We start from the raw sequence: 20,111 nt of genomic DNA on the forward strand, positions 1-20,111 counted from the left end.
GCAGGACTGTCATTAATTACAGCCTGAGTTGGGGTTGCTGAACGTTAGAAAGGAAAACCGAGGGGACATCAAAACTGCCCCATGCCAGGGGCTGCTGCAGCAAGGAAGGAGCTGGACCTCTGCATCTTCAGGGTGGACAGGAGCAGGCGGTGCTGGTTCAACATCAGTAACACGTCTCTAATGGCAGTGACTGTGAAAAACAACTTCAGAATTTAGAGTTGGAAGGGACCTACAAAGATCATCGAGTCCAGCTGCCTGACCACTTCAGGGCTAACCAAAAGTCAAAGCGTATTATTGAGGGCATTGTCCAAATGCCACTTAAACACTGACAGGCACAGGGCATCAACCACCTCTTTAGGAAGCTTGTCCCAGTGTCTGACCACCCTCGCGGCAAAGAAACTGCTCCTAACACCCAGCCTGACCCTTCCCTGACACAGCTTCGTGCTGCCACCACACGTCCTGTCATCGGCTACCAGGAAGGGGCTGGAGCTGCCCTCTGCATGTCACCTCCTCGGGCAGTTGCAGAGAGCCATGCGGTCACCCTGCCGCCTTTTTCTCCAAGCCAGACACAGTTTGAGAGCAGACTGTGCCAGGGAGAACGTGGAGCCTGTCTGTAAGAACGGGGTGGACCGGTGTCTGTCGGGCATGGCAGAAGTGATGCAGAGCACCCGCTGCCTAAAAGCCACGCCGGCTCTTGCAGACCCTCTCAGGCCAGGGCAAGCCCACACTGAGCCGTGTGTGTCAGCTGTCAGCCAACACGACGGGTTCACCTGTTATCTGCTCACGGTACCACCAGCAAAAGACCGTTTGTTCTCAGTCATTACAATAAATAGGAGGCCTGCTTTTCAGAGGAATCCTTTTTGGCGTTGTGTCTAAGCTTATGTGCAACATTACTAGAAACATTTATCTCTGGTAAGAAGGTAGCAGGGGCTGCCATCAATAAAAGTGAGCGTGCACTGCACCCAACGAGCAGAAGATGGGCTCAGTGGTGTACAGCACTCAGGATGGCTCTTCCAAGGCCAGCCCAGCAGGGAAAAGTGTGTTGGTACTGCAGTGCCAGCATGCCTTCTGAGGAAAGCAGTGGTTGTGTTCCAAAGCGAACAGATGAAAACCTGGGGAGGGCAATCCTCTTCTTATTTCTAAGTCATTTCACATGTTTTTATTTCACACTATTTATTTTTGGGTGTACACAATTTGTATTTCCGATTGCTTTTGGGAAAGCGGGGTTGCTTCCCTTGCTTCAGAAGCAATGTCACTTCATGCTGAACTACTGACTCAGTTTCTTTGAAGTTATGACATTTCTAAATCAGGCACATCATTGGTTTATTGCTCAAATGATGCATCTGCTCTAAATATTTTAAGATAAATCACTTTTTTTCCTTCATTTAACAGGATTATTCATAACTTTTAAACTTTCCATTAGGATGACTTTTAAGGGGTTACTCATGATTGCTGTCAGCCACAACTCTGCCATCCCCGCGGGATCAGATATTTATGGAAGTCCCCAGTATGAAAACAGCTTAGGATTTCTGAGCACTCTCAGTGTGGACAGTATACAAGGGCAGGAACTCATTATTCATAGCCGTGTGACGAGGCACTGAAATAAACCCTATAGAGAGAATCTGCCACGCTGTTTGTGTTACACACTAACATGCCCTGCCACAGTCATCACTGAAAAAGGGGGGGAGAGAAACCCTTGTCTGCTGGGTTTAGGCTCTGTGAAGAAGTGGCAAACAGGGAGCACAGTTAAAATATATTAGAAAAGAGAGCACAGAGATAAAAGTGCTATCTATTGTCTCCTTTATGGCAGATGCTGTACAGGGTGGAGTGTGACGGATGAGTTGGGCCACGCATGAAAAAATAAGGCAGACCCCCAAGCATCGTTATCCCATCTCTGCCATGGACTGATACGAGACTTGATGAAGTCACTCCGATTTGGTTTAAAATCCCACATGTCGATGTATTTGCATCTACCTGTAAACCAGGGAAGAACGATTCACAGGGATTTTGTGAGGATAACTTTAAAAGTTGGTGATCCCGCTGGGACTTACACCATGGAGTGCTTTAAGGCAGCAAGATACAACTCTGCATACAGGTAAAGTTTCCTACCTGATACTGCAGCTTAAATTTCCAATAATTAAATGGGTATTTTAGCTCTGTCCACTGCTGCCTTATTATTTCTACCTCCATCATGTTAGACGCGAGCTGCAGGGAAGTGCACTGTTTCTCTTTCCCATAGATAATTAAACAGAATTTGGAACTTCTAAAAATACCCTACTAGGGGAAAAGGGAAGTCCCCTGCATTTTTAGCAAGTGAGGAACCCATCTCCTTCCTCTTCCCTTTATTTTAATCCCATTTCTAGGTCTGGAAAAACAACCAAGAGAGGGAATAGGTGAGGAATGGCTGGACCGACAGAAAACCTTCTGTAGGAGCTGCTCTTTCTCTGTCCTTCATAGTTCTTACTCACCTTCTTTCATTTTCTCCCCACTTGCCAAGCTAAAGGCACATTTGCAAACACTGCTAATTATGAAGCTGAAAGAATTTGGGAATACTGATGCAGCTTATAACCCTAACAACTCCCAGACAGAAAGGGAATCTATTACCAAATCCCTGCTATGGCTACACCACTTTTATTTTATTTTATTTTTTATTTCTTGTATACTCCTTTGAAATATCTTGTAAAATGATCTTGACAAGAGGTCTTGAATTGAAACCCGACAGTCTGTCAATGCACTTTCATGATGCACCTGTACAGCATCTTCAACCACCAGGAATGAGGAACATTTATTTATTAGGAAACTTCACAGACGCTATAAAAGATTATATTGCTATCAGAGACAAAATGAGGCCTGGGGCCTTCACAGAAAATCATTATAGCCATTAGGGCTGGTTTCATTCCCCACCTGCCTAAACAGATTGTTTTGATTTTGAAGGCTGTCGTGTGTTTCCAGGTTAGTGCCAAATGATCACTTTAAAATTAACCCATCTGGGGAGGCTGAGTAGCGCACCAGGATACCGCATGAGACTTTCACCTCCCCAGATCCAAGATCCGTAACGAACTTGGGTGATCTGATGCCTGGGTTTTATTTATTTACTTTTTATATCGTGAGTGTAAGCAGCACGTGACCTAGCATGAAGACGTATGAGGACAGTGTTGGGTAAGCAGACAGGGCGGCTAACAGCTGAAAAGCATTATCGGAGATACACAGAGGAAAATTTATTTTATGATTAATGCCACGTACAGTCCAGGCAGTCAGGAGACCCACGTTCTCTTCGTAGCTCTGCTGTGACTTTCTTATAAAACAAGCAGCTCTCTTAGGCTCATACTCAATTTCTGTAGTGGCGCTGAACCTTGCAGCTCCCCTTCGCTCCACGAAGTCACTGACAGCTCCCACCTCCAGAAGTCACACCAGAGGTGTGGCACATCCGCCCTCCAGCTTCTGAAACGCTCACATTTTCCTTAAAGAACGCTTGTCCCTCATGTTCACAACCATCAGTGAGGCGAAAGACTTACTTATCTTTGGAAAGCCACACAAATTAATTGGTGCAGTGATTAATAGCCCATTTTAGATAATCACTGTTCTTAAATCATTTAAAATGGACTACTCTGCCTTGCAAGTACGCAATCATTTTCACAAAGTGGCTGCAAAACCTATCATCTGTTTTAAGCATTGTGCATACAGAAGATGAATTGCTGTTACAGTTACTAAAAAGAAAGTCCTGTTTAACACAGTCTATTTTTTAATACTTCAGTTCAGTCCAGAAAAATTAGCAAAATGACATTGCATCTCATTCTCTTTAACCCGCATGTATGACTAGATGGGTATGGAGACACCAACCCAGGCATCCCATAGGGTACTGCTGTGGGATGCATTAGCTCCAGGGGCTGTGGGGCTTTTGATTTTGTTTCTGTGACAAACAGGAGTTGCAGGAGCTGCAAACAGTGTTGTAATAAGACAGCAGAACTTCAGAGTGGAAGTGGTGATCCACAGGCACTGTTGGAGGCTAAATGTTGGGTGCCAGCAGGAGCACAGTTATGCAGCTGAGGGTGCCCTACCACTGCTGGTTTTCTGGCACACGCTGAGGTTGCTCTCGGGAGCTGTGTACAGCAGAAGCAGCACCTCAAAGCATCTGGGAACACCCATCTCAGAACCAGAGCTTTTGATTTTATTTTTGGTTTTGTTTTTGTTTTTTCACTAGAAAATTCTAGCTTCCTAGTGCCATGGAAAATCTTGAGAGCTGAACACGCCGCTGAGCCTTATGCTATGTGCAGGGATGCAGGGGCAGTGGTACTGAGGCCACCTTCCCACCTAAGCTCCAGCAAGTCCCAGACCACTCTCCCAAGCCACATGCCCAACACTATGGCAGGACTTTCCGGAGCAGAAGAGCTCTCCTACCATTCCTCCGTCGCTGAGGCTGAATAAATGGCCTCCATATGCTTGCAATAATCGAGCCTTGGTCCATCCTTTCTTTGGCCTCCGTCTGGTGAGCTTCTCTCACTAGGCTCCCCATCTCTTCCACAGCATTACTAAACACTGGGTTCAGAGCTGAACTGCTCTGGCAGTCGATATTGTTTTCCTCAGAGCTCAAGGAGAAAACCAACCATATTATACTCAGATCTGGCAATTTTTTCCTACATGTTGTGGACACACATTTCACAGCACAGCTATTTTTCATGCTCTGTTGTTTGCTTGTATTTCGTGTTTTCTTTCAGCTGGAAAATACAAACAGTATGGCTCAACTTAGAGGTGAAGAGCTGCCAGTTTGTATAAACACTTTGATAATAAAATGGACTTGATGGTGATTACAATTCAATGTCTGCAGGAAAAAACAGAGGCCCTTTAGCAATTTTTTCTAACGCAGCACACACTGATGCTTTGTTCTTCAGCAGATATTCAGCCATCCATGAGACAGCCAAGTGCACAGAATTAAAATTATGTAGGGCTTTGACAGATGATCAGTGCCAAGTTTTGCTTGTAGTTAACAGATATTTCCAGTTGCCTAAGCTGGTGGCAAACTTTTAGTCGTTCTTCATGACTCTGATGATCTGCCCCGTAATCACCGCCTGGCTGGAGCTCTCCACGCAGGACTCATTGATTTAGCAGTTGAACAGGCGAATGCACAACTGAAGAGCAAGCCAACTATTTCACTCCTATAACCTGTGATGCCAAAATGCAAATTCTTTGAACGTACTGATTCTTTTGGGCTTTATTAAATCCTTGCATAAAATCAGTAGCATAATATAGTTTTAAATAGAATCCATTTATGCCATGGCTAAATTTAATTGAAGTCACAGAATCACAGAATTTTCTAGGTTGGAAGAGACCTCAAGGTCATCGAGTCCAACCTCCAACCTAACGCTAACAGCCCTCCACTAAACCATATCCCTAAGCTCTACAGCTTCATTTGAAAGTCATCATTTGAAATCTGTATCTTAATTTATACACACATTTCCAAGAGAATGGGAAACTCTGCCTTAAGCTGTAATCAAAACCACAAAAGTAAAGGATATCCAGAGTATTAATACTTTTTGTATACAACTTTTTGGTCAGGCTTTGCAGGCCAGCAAACAAAAAGTCAGTGTAAATGAAAGAGAACAAACATACATCTGAAATTATTTTCATGGGTTTTAAACTGGGTCCTTCTGCAAGTTTATTCCACTAAATCACTGTAGCTAGGATTTCACTAGGTGAACCAGCTTTAATAAATGAAGTTTTCATCTCTCCCTAGCCAAAAGAGTAACCTTACTTGAAACCTTTTCAATTTTCAAAGTTGCCTTCAGCTGTTAGTTTCCAAGGAACAGCTATTCCCAGCCTCTGCGTCTCCCTCTTATATGCCACTGAATATCCACCCTATGCTTTCAAAAGTGTCTGTGACTTTGGCTGTGCTAGCTGGCAGATGTTTTTAGAGACTAGAAAGTGTTTAGTCCCTGTGGACCAAAAGTTACATGATGACTTCATCACATAAGCAAAAGCTAATAACGGGAAAGCAAGAAAGCAGACAAGTGTTATATTCCAAAAACATGATGTTTCCTGTGCTTCTGGCAATACTACTTCTGTGCCTGAAAAATGGCAAGTCGCTGGTCTTGATGCTCAAAACACACACGCCATCGAAGCACTGTGAGATAATTTACTCGACCCTCAGTTAGCTGCACTCCCCACCAACACAACTTTTTATTTTGATGGAAGTTAGAGGGTGAAGGCAGAGGAAAAGCAGCGCTTGTTTATATTCAATACCTGTGCCCCAAATATATGACTTACAACACTCTCTAGAAGGGGCTGTTACTACACCCAGGAGCTTACAGAAAAACAGCAGCAGAAACCTGAGCAGCTGCCTCGGGATCGTGCACCTCTGCTCCTGCAGCAGAGCTCTTCCGAGGCTGGGGGTGCTGCTGCATGCTCTCCGTCAGAAAACGCTGGAGACTGAGACACGAGCAACTGGAAGTCGTTAGCACAAATGGCGTCTGCACACGCAGCGTGGTAACTCGTGTTTGTCTGTCAAGGCATCATCAGCAGGCACTGTGCCCTCTTTCTACATCGCTGTGAACTGCCCTAATGGCAGAGGGAGGGAAAGAAAGGAGAGGAAGCAGATAGACAAGAGAAAGGCCTCCCTCCAGTGACATGATGGGGAAGAAGAGCAAGCGAGGTGATGCGCAGCCCCATGACAAGACAATGCAAGGACCCTCCCCTGTTTAAGAGATGAGCGAGAAAGGATTTGCCCTGGGGAGAAATGTGGGCTTTTTATATTATTAATTCAATGCATGTATATATACATTTTGTGAGAATAGTAAGGGAGGGGGACTATTTCCTAGAGCTGATTAAAGAAGCATGACTCGATTTTCAATTTCAAACGACTCGGGGGGCATTCCAATAGACTGCAGACAGGAAATGAATACCATACATGCACTGAGCAAGGCAGATGCTTTTGAATCTGACACTTACGTGAAAAGAAAATATCTTCATTTCTGTCTCCCCCCACCCCACGATGGCTGGTTAGTTCTAGGCTATTCTTAGAAAATGGTTTTATTTTTCAAATTTGCTATAATCGTTCCACGTGCCTGAAGCCACCCAGATGCCACTGACAATAAACTGTAGGGAGCTGGCCAAAACCATCCCTAGGCTAGCCCCAGCAGCCAGATGTTGCAGCAAGGTAGAGGAGGAAAGATGAGCAGCCCGGGTTTGAGAGACCCTAGCCTCCCCCGTTAGAGGAATGGAGCTGTGACCCTAGATGATACGCCAGAGCCCAGGGAGGAAGAACTGCTTCTGTGTAAAGGGAGAGCCCAAAGTGTCCGCAGCACGTGTGCTGCAGAGCAGGTTGGAAGAGCATTTCCTGGTAGGCTGTGGCACAGAACTCGCTTCCAGCTCCTTAACTGTGCTAAGGAGATAAATATATGTCTTCTCTCCTCATATGGCTCTTACCAGTAAACTGCGATGATTGTCATGGGAGTATTGTGGGGTTTATAACCTGATTGCAGTGTAATTGTAGCTCTTTTTACCAACAGCAGCAGTGTGTGCTGGGGAATTGGCATATACAACTCTTTCCCCTACTTATTCCACATGTGTGCAAATGCACAATTTCAGCTGCAGTCTCCTCTTGGATTTTACTATGGAAAGACTTAAATGGAATAGAGAAAGAAACAAAACAAAACAAAAAAAAACAAAAAAACAGAGAGGTGATATTAAACTGGCCCTTGCTCTGATGTTATGCAACTAATTAGCTCATTTTCGTTTGTTGCAAGGACTGCGATAGCGATATTCCTGAGAATACAAGAAAAAAGATCCTTTCAAGAGACAGGCAGAAGAAGAAAGAAGAATGGGTAGGTGAGAAAGGCAGACATGTCTTACATCATTCAAAAAGCCATGAATGTCAGATCAAAGAAGAGCAAGAATCAAACTCAGTGCCACTGAATTCAGCAGCTTTTTCAGAATTATTGATCCCTCAAGGGCAAACTCTTTTAAACTCCAGAGATGCCTCTAACTACCCAGAGCTCCCATCTGATGCTGGCTAAGCCTCACGTAGTTTGCTTTCATCAGCTGGCATCTTGGGGAAAGCAGAGACAGCTAAGACACTGCTGTATCTGGGCCTGATGAAGGAGACATACAGCAGAGCACAGAAATACCATGTGTGTATTTTCGGCACCAGATGTTACCTTTTTAATGGCCATTGTGGTGGATGTTAAATAAAAGACCAGCTTCCTCACTGACAAGCTGTACATTTGGTATCCACCAAGTCCTTGAAGTGGTTTGTCCAGGGACAGGATGCAATCACCCTGCTGAGAGCCCAGCTGCCCTGGGCAGGATTTGTTTGCTCGGCTCTGGCCAGAGGCACCAGCCCCTTGCTGATGGGTACAACTCACCTTGTACTTGTGGGACAAAGGTGGGATAAGGCTCTAAAGAGCTACTGCAGCTCACCTGGCAAGTGGCGACTTGTTCATGAGTTTGGGCTCACAGGTCTCATCTGGACACCCAGAAGGCCCAGGATCCAACCTGAAATCAAGTCCTAAGGTGTCAAATGCACTACAAATTGGCATCTTCCTCACCCCGCTTCTTTTGGCCAGGTTTCTTTTGTAGGGAATCTTGCAGGTGTGCCTTGTCAGGACACTGCAGGGTCATGCCTTAAGCCAGAGCCACTGGGGTTGGGTGCAGTAAAGCAACTTCACTTGGCGCATGCCCAGATGGTCTCTTAAGAGCTGCCTTTGGGCTTCTGACACCGATCTCCTTGCACTGGGCTCGCTGCTGCTGCCACCGCTGTGTCTCTGGGGACACCCGGTGCACCCTGCCTCTCACTGCCCCCAGGTTACCCGCACGCCACAATGGTGCACTGTGCGTTATTCAGCTCTTTCCAGGCTCTTCCCACAATTCAAAGTCTACCTATTCTCACCAGCATTTAGTGTCGTTTGGTACTTTATGCATTTTCATGAAATGGATGACCCTTTTCCTTCTGCGTGTTGTGATCAAGAGCAAGAGCCAGCACTGCCACCATTTAAATGCATATCAAAAGCTCCAGGGCTCTATCAGGCTAAAGAGTTCATTTGAAACCTTTGGTGCTATTGTTCCAGAACATCTGAAGACACAGGCATGGTGTGGCTGCCCTAGGTTCCCTTTTGAAATATATTTCCACAAATGTTCAGCATAGACATATCAACCTCTCTATTCTTTCCCAATAAAAGCTTGGAGTTTAAAGTGCAAGATGAGGAATAGATACTCTATTGGCCAGCTGCAGCTAGCCTTTCATAAATAACAGGACAATCAATCCCTGTAAAGGAAAATGATACTCCAGAAGCTCTATCCTGACGTACATCTGTTTTCCTATTGTAGGAACGAATTAGATGACAGAAAAAGTTAAATGCTGAAAGCCTAAACAAACTCTGAATTAAGAGGAGATGGTAGTAGAAATGATGGATGAATTGTAAACCACCTGCAAATGTTAAGATTGCAGCACTCCTCTGCAGACCACTGCAAACCTCCAATAGACATGGACTGTGCTCTGTAAAAATCACGATGAATGCAGACTTGTTTTTATATTATGGAGGTCCTAATCCTCCTCCTCCTCTGCTTTTGCTCTATTGTTACAACATCAAAGACCAACTGCTGGCCGAGATACAGTCAATATGAAAAGGGCGACCAGCAAATTTACTGCTTGACTTCATTCCCTTTAAATGGAATAGGCACCGTGGCCCTTTTTCAAAGTCCAATCACAGACATATATCTTTTTTATTGGACATCATGTACAATAAAGTGAAGCTGTAACTTGGAAAAAAAATAGAACACCTTAAAAAAATCCCATGAGGTGAACATTCCTTTATAAAAATATCACTGTGGTTACATGTTTAGAAAAACTCTGGGTGCTCTGCAGTGCAAAAGGCATGGACTTGCTAGGTTATAGTTTAGCTAAGATGCATACCCATGCCTAATATCTAGTTGGTTTCAAAATAAAAAAAAAAAGGCAACAAAAACCCCCAAAACTAATAAAAAGTGATATATTTAAGACAGAATGCCAGTGTCATTCAAATAAACTGAAATGGCAGCACCGATGTCACAAGAATCATTAACTGCTTTGTTACAGCCTGCTCTGTGCAGTGAACCTTTACAGACTCCTTCAGGCCAGCGAATCTTGAAATCAGCCGCACAAAACACCAACATATACACCGCATCTTAAATAATCCAGGCTGATCACGGAGGTAATTTCAAAGGATGCTTTCAGATAAGAGCTGTATCCGCAGACATTAAAGGCACGGGCAGTTTTATTGCTATTGTACCACTAAGTAGATGCTAAGTAATTTCCTGGTATGAAATTAAAGAGTGTATAAGCAACTCATTTGATGTAGGAGATGATTCTGGTGGGGTTTTATGGAATCCAGACTACCTAGCTCTGGCTGCTATTTTTTTCTAATAAATTTTATGTCAATGTAATGAGAAGTTTTAATCTGTTTAAGCTATTAATCCATTTTGTTTATTTAGGTAATTTGTGCAAAAAGCCATTAGCAAATGTCCAATTAGTAACAGTATATCTAGATGAAGTTCACGTTGGTTTTAAAATCCTGTACTGATATGTAGGTGGCAGATAAAACCAAGCAAGAGTATGCTTTGTTACACCTGCAGTAATCTTAGGCAACTGCTTCCAGTGGAGTAATTTTGGTTTCCTCATGGCAAAACCTGCTGCCGATGGCTTACTTTTAAGTGAGAAAGATACTAAAATGATTTGACGTTTCTGTAAGACTAGCACCCAAAATAGCCATGTTGTCACTAGGCCCTCCTCGCTGCTCTTTCCATTACTCTGTGCTTCGTTGGCAGCCTTTCCATTGCACCTACAGCACAGACCTTCTGGGGAAAGGACCTCGCCTCCCACTCAGCCTTCCCGGGCTTGTGCAAGAAGAGATGTTTCACTGACAGCGTGCATCGTTCGATTCCTGAATACCCGATCCAACGGGAATGTAAAGGCCAGATGCCTTTCTGGAAGTTAAACTCAGCCTGAGGACAGCACCCACCCAGTGCCTCTTCCTTAGAAGGGGAGGACTGCTTTTTCAGAGCGGAACTGTAAAGAGGGATGGAAAAAGATGGGACAAATTATCTGGGTGGTTTATACGCTGCACTCATGGTATCGTCACAAGCACTGATCTCAACAGCCATGCAGGCAAAGAGGATATTGTAATCTTTCCTAGGAAGAAGAGCTGCTGTGGAACAAAACAGCCCAAGATTTTTCAGTGGGTATGAAACTAACAAAGAAACATTTTAGACGGAAATGGATTCTTGCAATCAGAAGAAAACCACATGCCAAAGCCCAGCTTGTCTACAAGGATGAAGGCCCTGATTAAGTGTGTTACATGCATGTCAATTCTTTAGAAAAAATGAGTTGTGAAATATTCAGATCCAAGAGGAACTTTGGCTCGGTCTGCAGCCAACGCAAGTCATTGACTCCTCTTGCTTCATGAAAGTCAGAGGTGCAAGGTCAATTTAAACACACTGAGAACGTAGGTCCAGCATGGAGATGCAAAAGCCAAGGTACCTTTGAACTTCTCCTGCCTTTCAACATGGACTGGACCCACTGCGACTGACAAAAGAAAGATTTCATCTCTGATTTTCCTCTCCCATCTCTATGAGCATCTCCGTAAGTTAAAAAAGGACTCGAATTGTCATTAGACCAAAAGAGCTTAGAGGTGAACAACTCGAGGCCTGCTTTCATCCTGCTGCCAGCTAGAAGGGAAGAATACAAAAATACGCCCCACTACTACGATTCCTCCAAGCACAGAAAAACAAGGGCAAAAGAATGAAGGGACAGCTTACCAGTACCACCCACACCAGCTCCTCCGACCAAGTATTATACTGCCGCACAACTGACCACTGTGGCGAGCCATCACTTGGATTGCCACACGTATGTGGAAACACCAGCACGGGAAACGCTCTGCTCTTATGGATGGATCAATAAGCTCACTGCTCTATTCCTTGGAAGCCTTGCTCATCCGAATGTGTTCAACTGTGACTTTTAACCTGGCATTTTCTGTCTTCAAAACTTCTAAAATCAGTATCCTGAGGGCACAATGGTATTACAATGCAACAGTAAGCACTCTATTATTTAATACTTCCTTTTGCAACTTACTAAAGCACTTTCTATTTTTCTGCTGTAAGCTGTCACTTTATTATTCATTGTGACAGTGCCTACAGCCTCCACTCATGCCTGGAGACCTATTATACTACACATTGTTTGCAAGCAATAACAACAACAACAAAGGAGTCTCAACCACAAAGAGCCTGGGTTGAGATTTCAAAAATAAAGGAAAAAATAAAATGCATCACTGACCTAGATCTGCTACCACTGAAAAATAACGCTTTTAAAAAAGTCAGCTTTAATGGAGAACATAAGTTAGTCAACTCAAAGAGCTTTTGATTAAAAAAAATGTGGTCTTAAGGCAGATACCAAGATATGAATCTGGCAAAGCAGGCCAAACAAGCACCAAACAACACTGCAAACAGCACAAGTGAGGTACAGATGGGTGCCACCACAGGCGTTCACACGAACACCAGTAAAATGCACAGAAAAGTGTGCAGCAGCCAACTCTGATACTTAAACCTGGCACAGCCCCTAAATCTTGTCTGTCACTATATTTTCAGGATATAAGCCCAAAGAAAAAGTAGCTTGCTTCAATTTTATAGTTTATGTTTGTGTAAGAAAACATCTGAATTGTCTGCATATATATTTGAAGTATGAGTGCCTTTAAAGATTGTTTAATGACTTAGGAGAATGTAAGCATCAAAAGAGTATGGCGAGATAATTTCCTACCATTGCTTGCATTCTGTGTACTTTTATATTGTAGGGGGAAAAAAAAAGAACAAAAAAAAAAAAAAAAAAAGGAAATTGTTAAGCATGAATATCTCCAAACCTGTGGGAAGTCCAAGATAGCACAGTCTGCATCGTTATCACTGCTACTGCCTCACACAGGGTGAGTGCATGGGAGCCTGCTCCCCCTTTTGGTTTGGGCATTTCTCTCAGCATCAAGTAAGCAGGACTAAAACTGGTGATGTTTTGAGCAGAAATCTGTGGTTACTGTGCTGCAGCTGCTTTGCAGCAGAGATGTGCGTGGGGCACGGCCTGTGCCGGGCATCTCTTCCTTACTGACCTGCAAGAGTTTCCTCAGACAGGAAAGCACGAGCTGTGCCACAATGTGCCTGCTCTGCTCAGCAAACAAGAAGGATGCACTGAGGCAGGCAGCCTTTTCACCTCCAAATGAAGACTACAGCGCGGCCCCATAACCAGAGAGAACTTTTGTCCTACCGAGCATGAAGTGAGGCCGGGCAGTCTGCGACAGGCAGCCTCTGCACTCCACTTTGTGAGGTTTTCAGATGTTGCAACAAAACACAGCCAGAGTTTTCACCTAATCTTTCATTGCTCCTTGCTTTCTTTAAAGAAGTTTTTCCCCATTTTGGAACAATGAGGCCCTGGTTATCAATATACAGATGCAGACAAAAGAACAACTGCTGAATTCAAAACACGGTTCCCAATTTACATTTAATACTACCTGAATTGGTTAAACAGATCTCTCCCCAGCAAAACAATTGCAAAGCAGAGCAAGGTGTTGAAAAGCTTAGTGTGCTGAAGCTCTCAGTGCTAGGGCTGGGTTACCTATTAGCAGGTCATAACGTGCATGATAAAATCCGCAGGGGAGTACACAGTGACCAGCTCCTGCCTGACAGTAAAATGATGATGAAATTGTTGGGGCCGTGAAGACCAACAGCAGAGCTCCAAGCTGAGGCCTCCTGTCTCTGTGGACAGCTGGTGTGAGGAAGGATGGTGCGGGGAAATGCAGCTGGACCTAAGGACTGACAGCCTAAGCAGGAGGAGCGAAGGAGAGATTTCTGTGCCCATCAGATAACAATTAGGGTCAGCAGTTGCACTGCTGTACTGCTGTTGTGCTGCTATAGCTGTGATGGACTAGCTGTGTTCCTCCTGCGCAGAACGGGCTTCTGTTTACACGACGAACAAAGGCTGCAAAATAAAAGCTACTCGAGAACCAGCGCTGATTGCCCACATTGGTTGAACCAATATAAGTGTGCCAACCCTGCTCCTTCCAGGATCTTTGTACCAATGCCCGGTGTCTCTATTCCAATTGTCACCAAGGAACATCATTAAGGCTCTGGACCTTCTCAGGAACCAGACTCAAACCTACCACCCTTTTCACTACCCTTAGTCAACCACCCACCTCTGTTTGTAAGGCTCAGAGCCACACGTTAGCAGGTTTCCCTTTAACCGCTCTTGCCTCCCCAGCAAAGCCCCAGAATGAATTTAAGACCATGTGCACTCCACTTTTTTTCACACAAATAAGCCAATACTATAACAAGTTGGAAAAAGGTTTTCAAATCTTGCTGAAAACAGAAATACCACATTACAACAGACTCATCCATATCAGGCACTAGGAAAAAACTGCTCTGAGCTGTAGTCACAGAGACAAAATTGAGATGCACCCTCTGATTTAATGCCAGGTATTTATCACTGATGACTCAAGATGAGCTGTACAATAACTGTTAACTGTTGACATGGAGAGAAGTTCAGCAAAATATGTCTCAGCCAAACATCTTGGTCAAATCTAATGTAGAAAGAGACATTTGTACCTGCCTGACGGTGCTCCTTGCAGCCATAACTAAATACAACATTCCTGGATTCCTGTTCTAAATTATAGCAGTAGTCTTAGGTACTAAAAAGGCTTGCCACATCCTACCCTGAAGGTGTGGCAGCTCTTTTCCACTAGGGATGCTTTTGTTTGCTGGGAAATGAATCAATGGGATAGGTATGATGTTTAATTAATATTTTCTGGAGTTTTCCTGCAGCCAGGTTTGGCAAGTGGAAGAACCTCTCCGAGGAGCCCTGGACAAGAGCACGCTGCTCTGCTCGGAGCAGCAGTCTCACTCCTTCACCCTTGTTTCCTGCTTTATCCTCTGCTTCCACACATGCGGCAGCGGCAGCACACGTAAAGCTAATCACCCTTCCTTCCCCCTAGATCCTGGAACAAGCCACAGCCCACTAGCAAAACCACTAAAGAGCACACATAATTCTCTCCCTTGGGACATGAGCGAATGAAGTGCACATGGTGTAAGTCAGTCGTAAGGCTTAGTGCCTAACTGGAAGAACATATGCTAATGGTAAGGGTGAGCTTTAGCTAAGAACCTCTGCAGCGAGGCCTGCTGAGAACAGACAGGTTTTACTATCACTGTCAAAAAGCACGAAACAGAACATCCTCTGTGATGAGTAACAACCTCACCAAAAGAGATTTGGGTTTTCAAAGTATCAGCCTGCTTCACTCATAAGACACCTGCTCTGAAAGTCATTTGTGTAATGTATAAACTGCTCTTAAGGCAGAGGAGGATTTAGTGCTGTTATGAAATATATGATGTGCAATCAGCTATTGGCATCTTATATAGGCCAGGGACAGTCTGGGAAACATGAATGCAAAACGTCGAATCAACAATTTTTCAGAGATGATTTAGAGGACCAGTTCCTATTAGAGCTAACCAATTGTAAAGCTCCAGAGCTCCAAAAAGCCTTAAAAAGCTCAGTCTAAAACTCTCCCAAAGTAAACAGCTTTAGTCCTGCTCGGACTGAGAAAGCCAGAAAGCTGAAGCTCCCTGCTGCCTCTGAATGGAGAACATTTTGCAGTGTGCCTGAATCCAGTACATGGGCAGCCGGAATGCCAAATCTTAAAAACACAGAACTACATCCTGGGAAAGGCAACAGACAGCACACCTTTTCCAAACTTCTCGTCATGTTGAGCTGATGATCTTAGAAGAAAATCAGGAGTTCAGACCTGTGTAAGATGCCTCACAGGACTTGGGGAGTGATGTGTGTAAGCAGCAGGACATGTTTCTTCTCGTAGGGCTCGGAGACCGTCTCTGATACGCTGTAATTGCCTGCACGCTCACTGAGAGGGACAAGGAGCATGGAGATGAGAAGTAAAAAGCTGCTCACAGCATTGTGCTTCTTTTCACACTACATTCTCCTTTATGGCCCCAGTTTTATGCACAACTACTGCGTTTCTTGCTAACATAATTCTGCTGCAAGTAATGCCGTGGAGAATCTGACTTGTGCTACAGCGCGTGTTGTTGGTGGCTCTGTTACCACACATACCAGGTCATTTGTCTTGGGGTGGGAACACGGCTTTTCTTGGTGTGCGGTGCCCAGTATGGAAAAATTAGAAGTGATGGGAATAAACTTTTTGATGAATTAGTTTCTCTCCAAATGAAAGCAGAGGAAATTTTAGATGATCATAAAGTATTACAAACATATTTCAAATGTTATGTGAAGGCCTTCCATTAGTTTTAGAACTAGGTTTAAAGATAAAAGCATACACAAAGCAGCAGTTTTCCATCTCTTGATAATAGCTTCACTTGCTCTTTTTCAGATGCAAATGTTTATGTTTATTTCAAAAATGTACTCCAAAATACTTTCTGTCTGCTAATTAAATTGTACTTAATAGAGTTTGGCAAAAACCAAATATCCCAATCTTCCCTGTCCCACTCCCACTAAAAAAAAATTATTATTTTTTTTTTTTTCTGACTGAGGAAAAAAAAGAAATGATTCTCTATCCTAACTCAAAACTGCCAGATATTTTCCAACTCCAATCTGGATTTCCCACTTCTTGTTAGTTTACCATAAAACCGATTTTAGCAGCAGCACGAAACTGCAGTAAGGCAGAGGTCCAGTGACTGTTTCTGCAGCAGCGAACTGAGAAAGCCTGTGCCTGTATCTCACCCGTCCCAAAGAGCACCAGCAGAGTACGTCCAAACTTTTCTCCTCACTGCTGCGTCCAAACTTTTCTCCTCACTGCTGCTCCGTTACAGCCAGCCCCAGGGGCACAACGCTCCAGGAGCTTCAGGGACAGGCACAGCACAGGGAAGGGCACCAAAAGGAGGAAGAAGAGTAGGAAAATAATAACTTTTTAATTTTAGGATGGAAGTTCTATCTGGATTTCTTTCATCTATCAGCATTTGAAACATAAATGAGAGGCAAAATAAATAAATAAGTAAATTGTCCAAACCTATCCTCTAAAATCCTTCCATCATTTGTAGGACCAAGGATGGGAGAAAGAGAAGCTCTTCCCCCCTTTATGAATCTGACTACGTGCACACAAGTCTCTTTATCTTAGAGTACCTGAATCTCCATCATTACTTTAGGATTAGAAAGGATTCTTTCTGAACCAACTTTAAGGGGAGAGGTTCAAGGGTATGCTAGGTTTTTGCTTCTTTGTTTGGTTTTCTTTTCTTTTTTTAACTGGGACTAACACTTCATATTTTCTTTCAGACACATAAGACCAAGTTCTCACTGCTTTATTCATGCAAACTGACTGCACAAATCCTAAAATATCATGCCCTCCATTTGGTACTAGTCAGGAACAAACACTAACACTTTAACTCTACCAGTAGTATGTTTTTACACAAATTTGCCTTGTCAAAATCCATTTCCAAGCAGTTGCTGCACAGATTGTTTTTTTCTGGGTTTGCCAGGATGTGTGCAACAAACTTGGTCAATGAAATTTCATAAGTTGAAACACTGACTTAATCACTTTTCTCACAATCCTTTCATTCAACAGAAATAGCAAGACTGAGAAAAAAAAAAAAAAAGGAAAAAAAAAAAAAAAAACAGAAGAAAGGAACACAGCAAATCATGCATCTACTGAACACCTGGCACTTTCTGGCACATCTGGCAGGACAGGGTGACAAGCTAGCCTGCTGTACATATGAAGCAGACTTTCACTGTATTACACACACACGTATGTATCAAACATATATCAAATTTATATTAAATCAACAATAGTTTTTTTTGTTTGTTTGTTTTTTTAGTATAAGCAATAACAACCTGAAAGATGCCCATTCATTTGTACCAACAGTTTCACTTTCCGCATTGATTCTTTACCAGGGAATGCAATGCAATAGTGTTTTGCATTTCACTTCAGTGCATTTCACTTGCATTGCACTTCACCTCACGGCCACAGCCAAGAAATCACTCAGCCCCAAAAGCTGCGGACCCCAGTGCAAACCTCCCATTCCAGGTCTCTATTGCAATGCCCTGAATGGAAGCATCTGCCTGTCAGAGTCCCATCTGCTGGAGCAGGTCACAGTATTTTCTGGCTAGCAAAGGAATCCATGAACGTTATAAACCAAAAAAAAAAAAACAAACAAAAAAAACGATCAACTGCCATCTGTTTCACTGATTGCTCTAATCGATATACTTTCCTCCCCTAATGTCTTGTACAGACACACTCTCTCAAATATGTAACTGCAGGATCAATTCATCTGGGAAGAATATAAAAATCTCAATTTGACAAATGTCAAAACACGACAAAAACATGAACTGCTAAAGCTATCACGATGCTTAAAGGCACAGAATTTTGTTAATCTATCTGTTAAAAAAAATAACTGGACAGAAAAAAAAAATTATTGAAGTCACCAATCAACAGATTTTGATGAGACAGTGTGACAACACTCGAGGATAATTATCTGATCTTCCTCCCGCATCACCTTAACTTTACAATAGTGCTCTAAAAAGGGCTCCTCTGGGAAATGGCATCACCCAGAGTTCCCACTTGCCCAGATGTTTCCCTCATTATGTTACAAGCCTGTCAAGGAAAGGCAAATTCAGGGTTATTCTAATGATAGCAAACACCTCATAAAAAAACCTCTCCAAATTTACTTTTCCAAGGAACATCACTTTAAAAGGCATTTCAAGTGCCCATGAGGAAAGAAAGCATCATTTATAAAACATTATTACCAGAAATCTTGAAGATATTAACAACAACAAAATAAAATGTCCTGGAGCGGCAGCCCCAAAGAGCGACAGCGCCTTGGGCCCTTCCTGAGGCACATGGGGGAGGACTCTTGGGCAGGACCCCCACCACAGCCAGCGGGGATCTCTGTGCAAGGAGGGTCTGATCCCCGCTTGGGACCGGGCTGGGGAACCCCCAGACCCAAAATCCTGGCCGCAGTGAGGGGTTGCACTCTGTGGCCCACCAGCCAGGGGTGCCGTTCAAAAAACGCTCTGCTGGTGCTTTAATTCTTTTAAAAGTGATAAAGGGGGTTATGCACATTTGGGCTGCTTATCATGATAAATCTTCTGTCAGTGCCTTGCATGATTTGGTGCTTGTTTCTTTCCTAACACCTGGACACAGAGAAACTGAAAGCACTTGACCTCAGCACATGCAACTGCCCAGCTATTTACAGGCTTTGCCTTGGGATTTGGATGGTTCTGCACCTCTTAGCCCTTTATGGCTGTCTCTGGCCCTTTCAAAAGTCTAGCAAAATGTGATCCTGAGTAATTAAAATAAATAAATAAATAAATGAATGAATGAAAAGAACCACTCTCGAAAGAGGTTTTCCCTTTGGAAACCGAACCCAAAGCGGTCCTTTACCTCTGCCTGGCAATTCCCCGTCGGTGTCAGGGGGAGGGAAGCCCGGTGCCCTCAGCACCCACTGACTTTTGGGGCTGGCTGCCCCCCGGGGGCTCCCCTCAGCCCCTAGGGGGAGACACCGCGCCGGGGGGGCGGTCCGGGGAGGGGATTCAGGCACTCACCTGCCGCTGGCTGTGGTTGCCGGGACCCTGGGGCTCGCCGCCGCCGCCGCGCAGCACGGTGATGTGCAAGGTGAGCAGGAGCAGCCCCAGCAGCAGCAGCAGCTCGGCCGCCAGCCGCACCATCCTCTTCAGCCGGGCGGCTTTAGGGCCCCGCAGCGGCGGCGGCCGAGGAGGAGGAGGCGGAGGAGGAGGAGGAGCCGCCGCCGCCGCCGTCGCCACCACCGTCCCCGGCGCCGGGGCCACCGCCGGAGCCCCGGGAGCCGCAGGACGGGCGGCGGGGGCCGCGCCGCCGTCGGGGCAGCGGCGGCAGCAGCAGCAGCAGCAGCAGCAGCAGCGGGGGGGGCCGCAGCCCCACGGCGGAGCCACGTCGGGGCGGGACGCGGCGACAGAGGCGACGGCGGCGGCGACGGTCCCGGTCCCGGCGCTGGCCGGCGGCGGGGGCCGGCAGGTAGCCCCCGAGGGGCCGCGGGCCGGCGGCGTCTCTGCGGGCGGCCCTGCAAGCCAGAGGCACCGTGGGCCGTCGGAGGGAAGGAGGAGGGAGGGCAGGAGGAGGGGGCGC

At 44.8% G+C, this 20,111-nt stretch overlaps 1 protein-coding gene across 1 annotated transcript in view; it reads right to left on the minus strand.

Moving 5' to 3' along the window:
- The window catches only part of ISM1 (isthmin 1), a 39,651-nt gene extending 19,976 nt beyond the window's left edge, over nt 1–19,675 (minus strand). The window contains exon 1 of the mRNA XM_032185033.1: nt 19,549–19,675. Coding sequence (XP_032040924.1) covers nt 19,549–19,675 — 127 coding nt within the window. The remainder of the gene's footprint in view (nt 1–19,548) is intronic.
- Between the last annotated feature and the right edge of the window lie 436 nt (nt 19,676–20,111).

The sequence above is a fragment of the Aythya fuligula genome, chromosome 3 (assembly GCF_009819795.1).
Source record: "Aythya fuligula isolate bAytFul2 chromosome 3, bAytFul2.pri, whole genome shotgun sequence".
In the NCBI taxonomy this organism is placed as follows: domain Eukaryota; kingdom Metazoa; phylum Chordata; class Aves; order Anseriformes; family Anatidae; genus Aythya; species Aythya fuligula.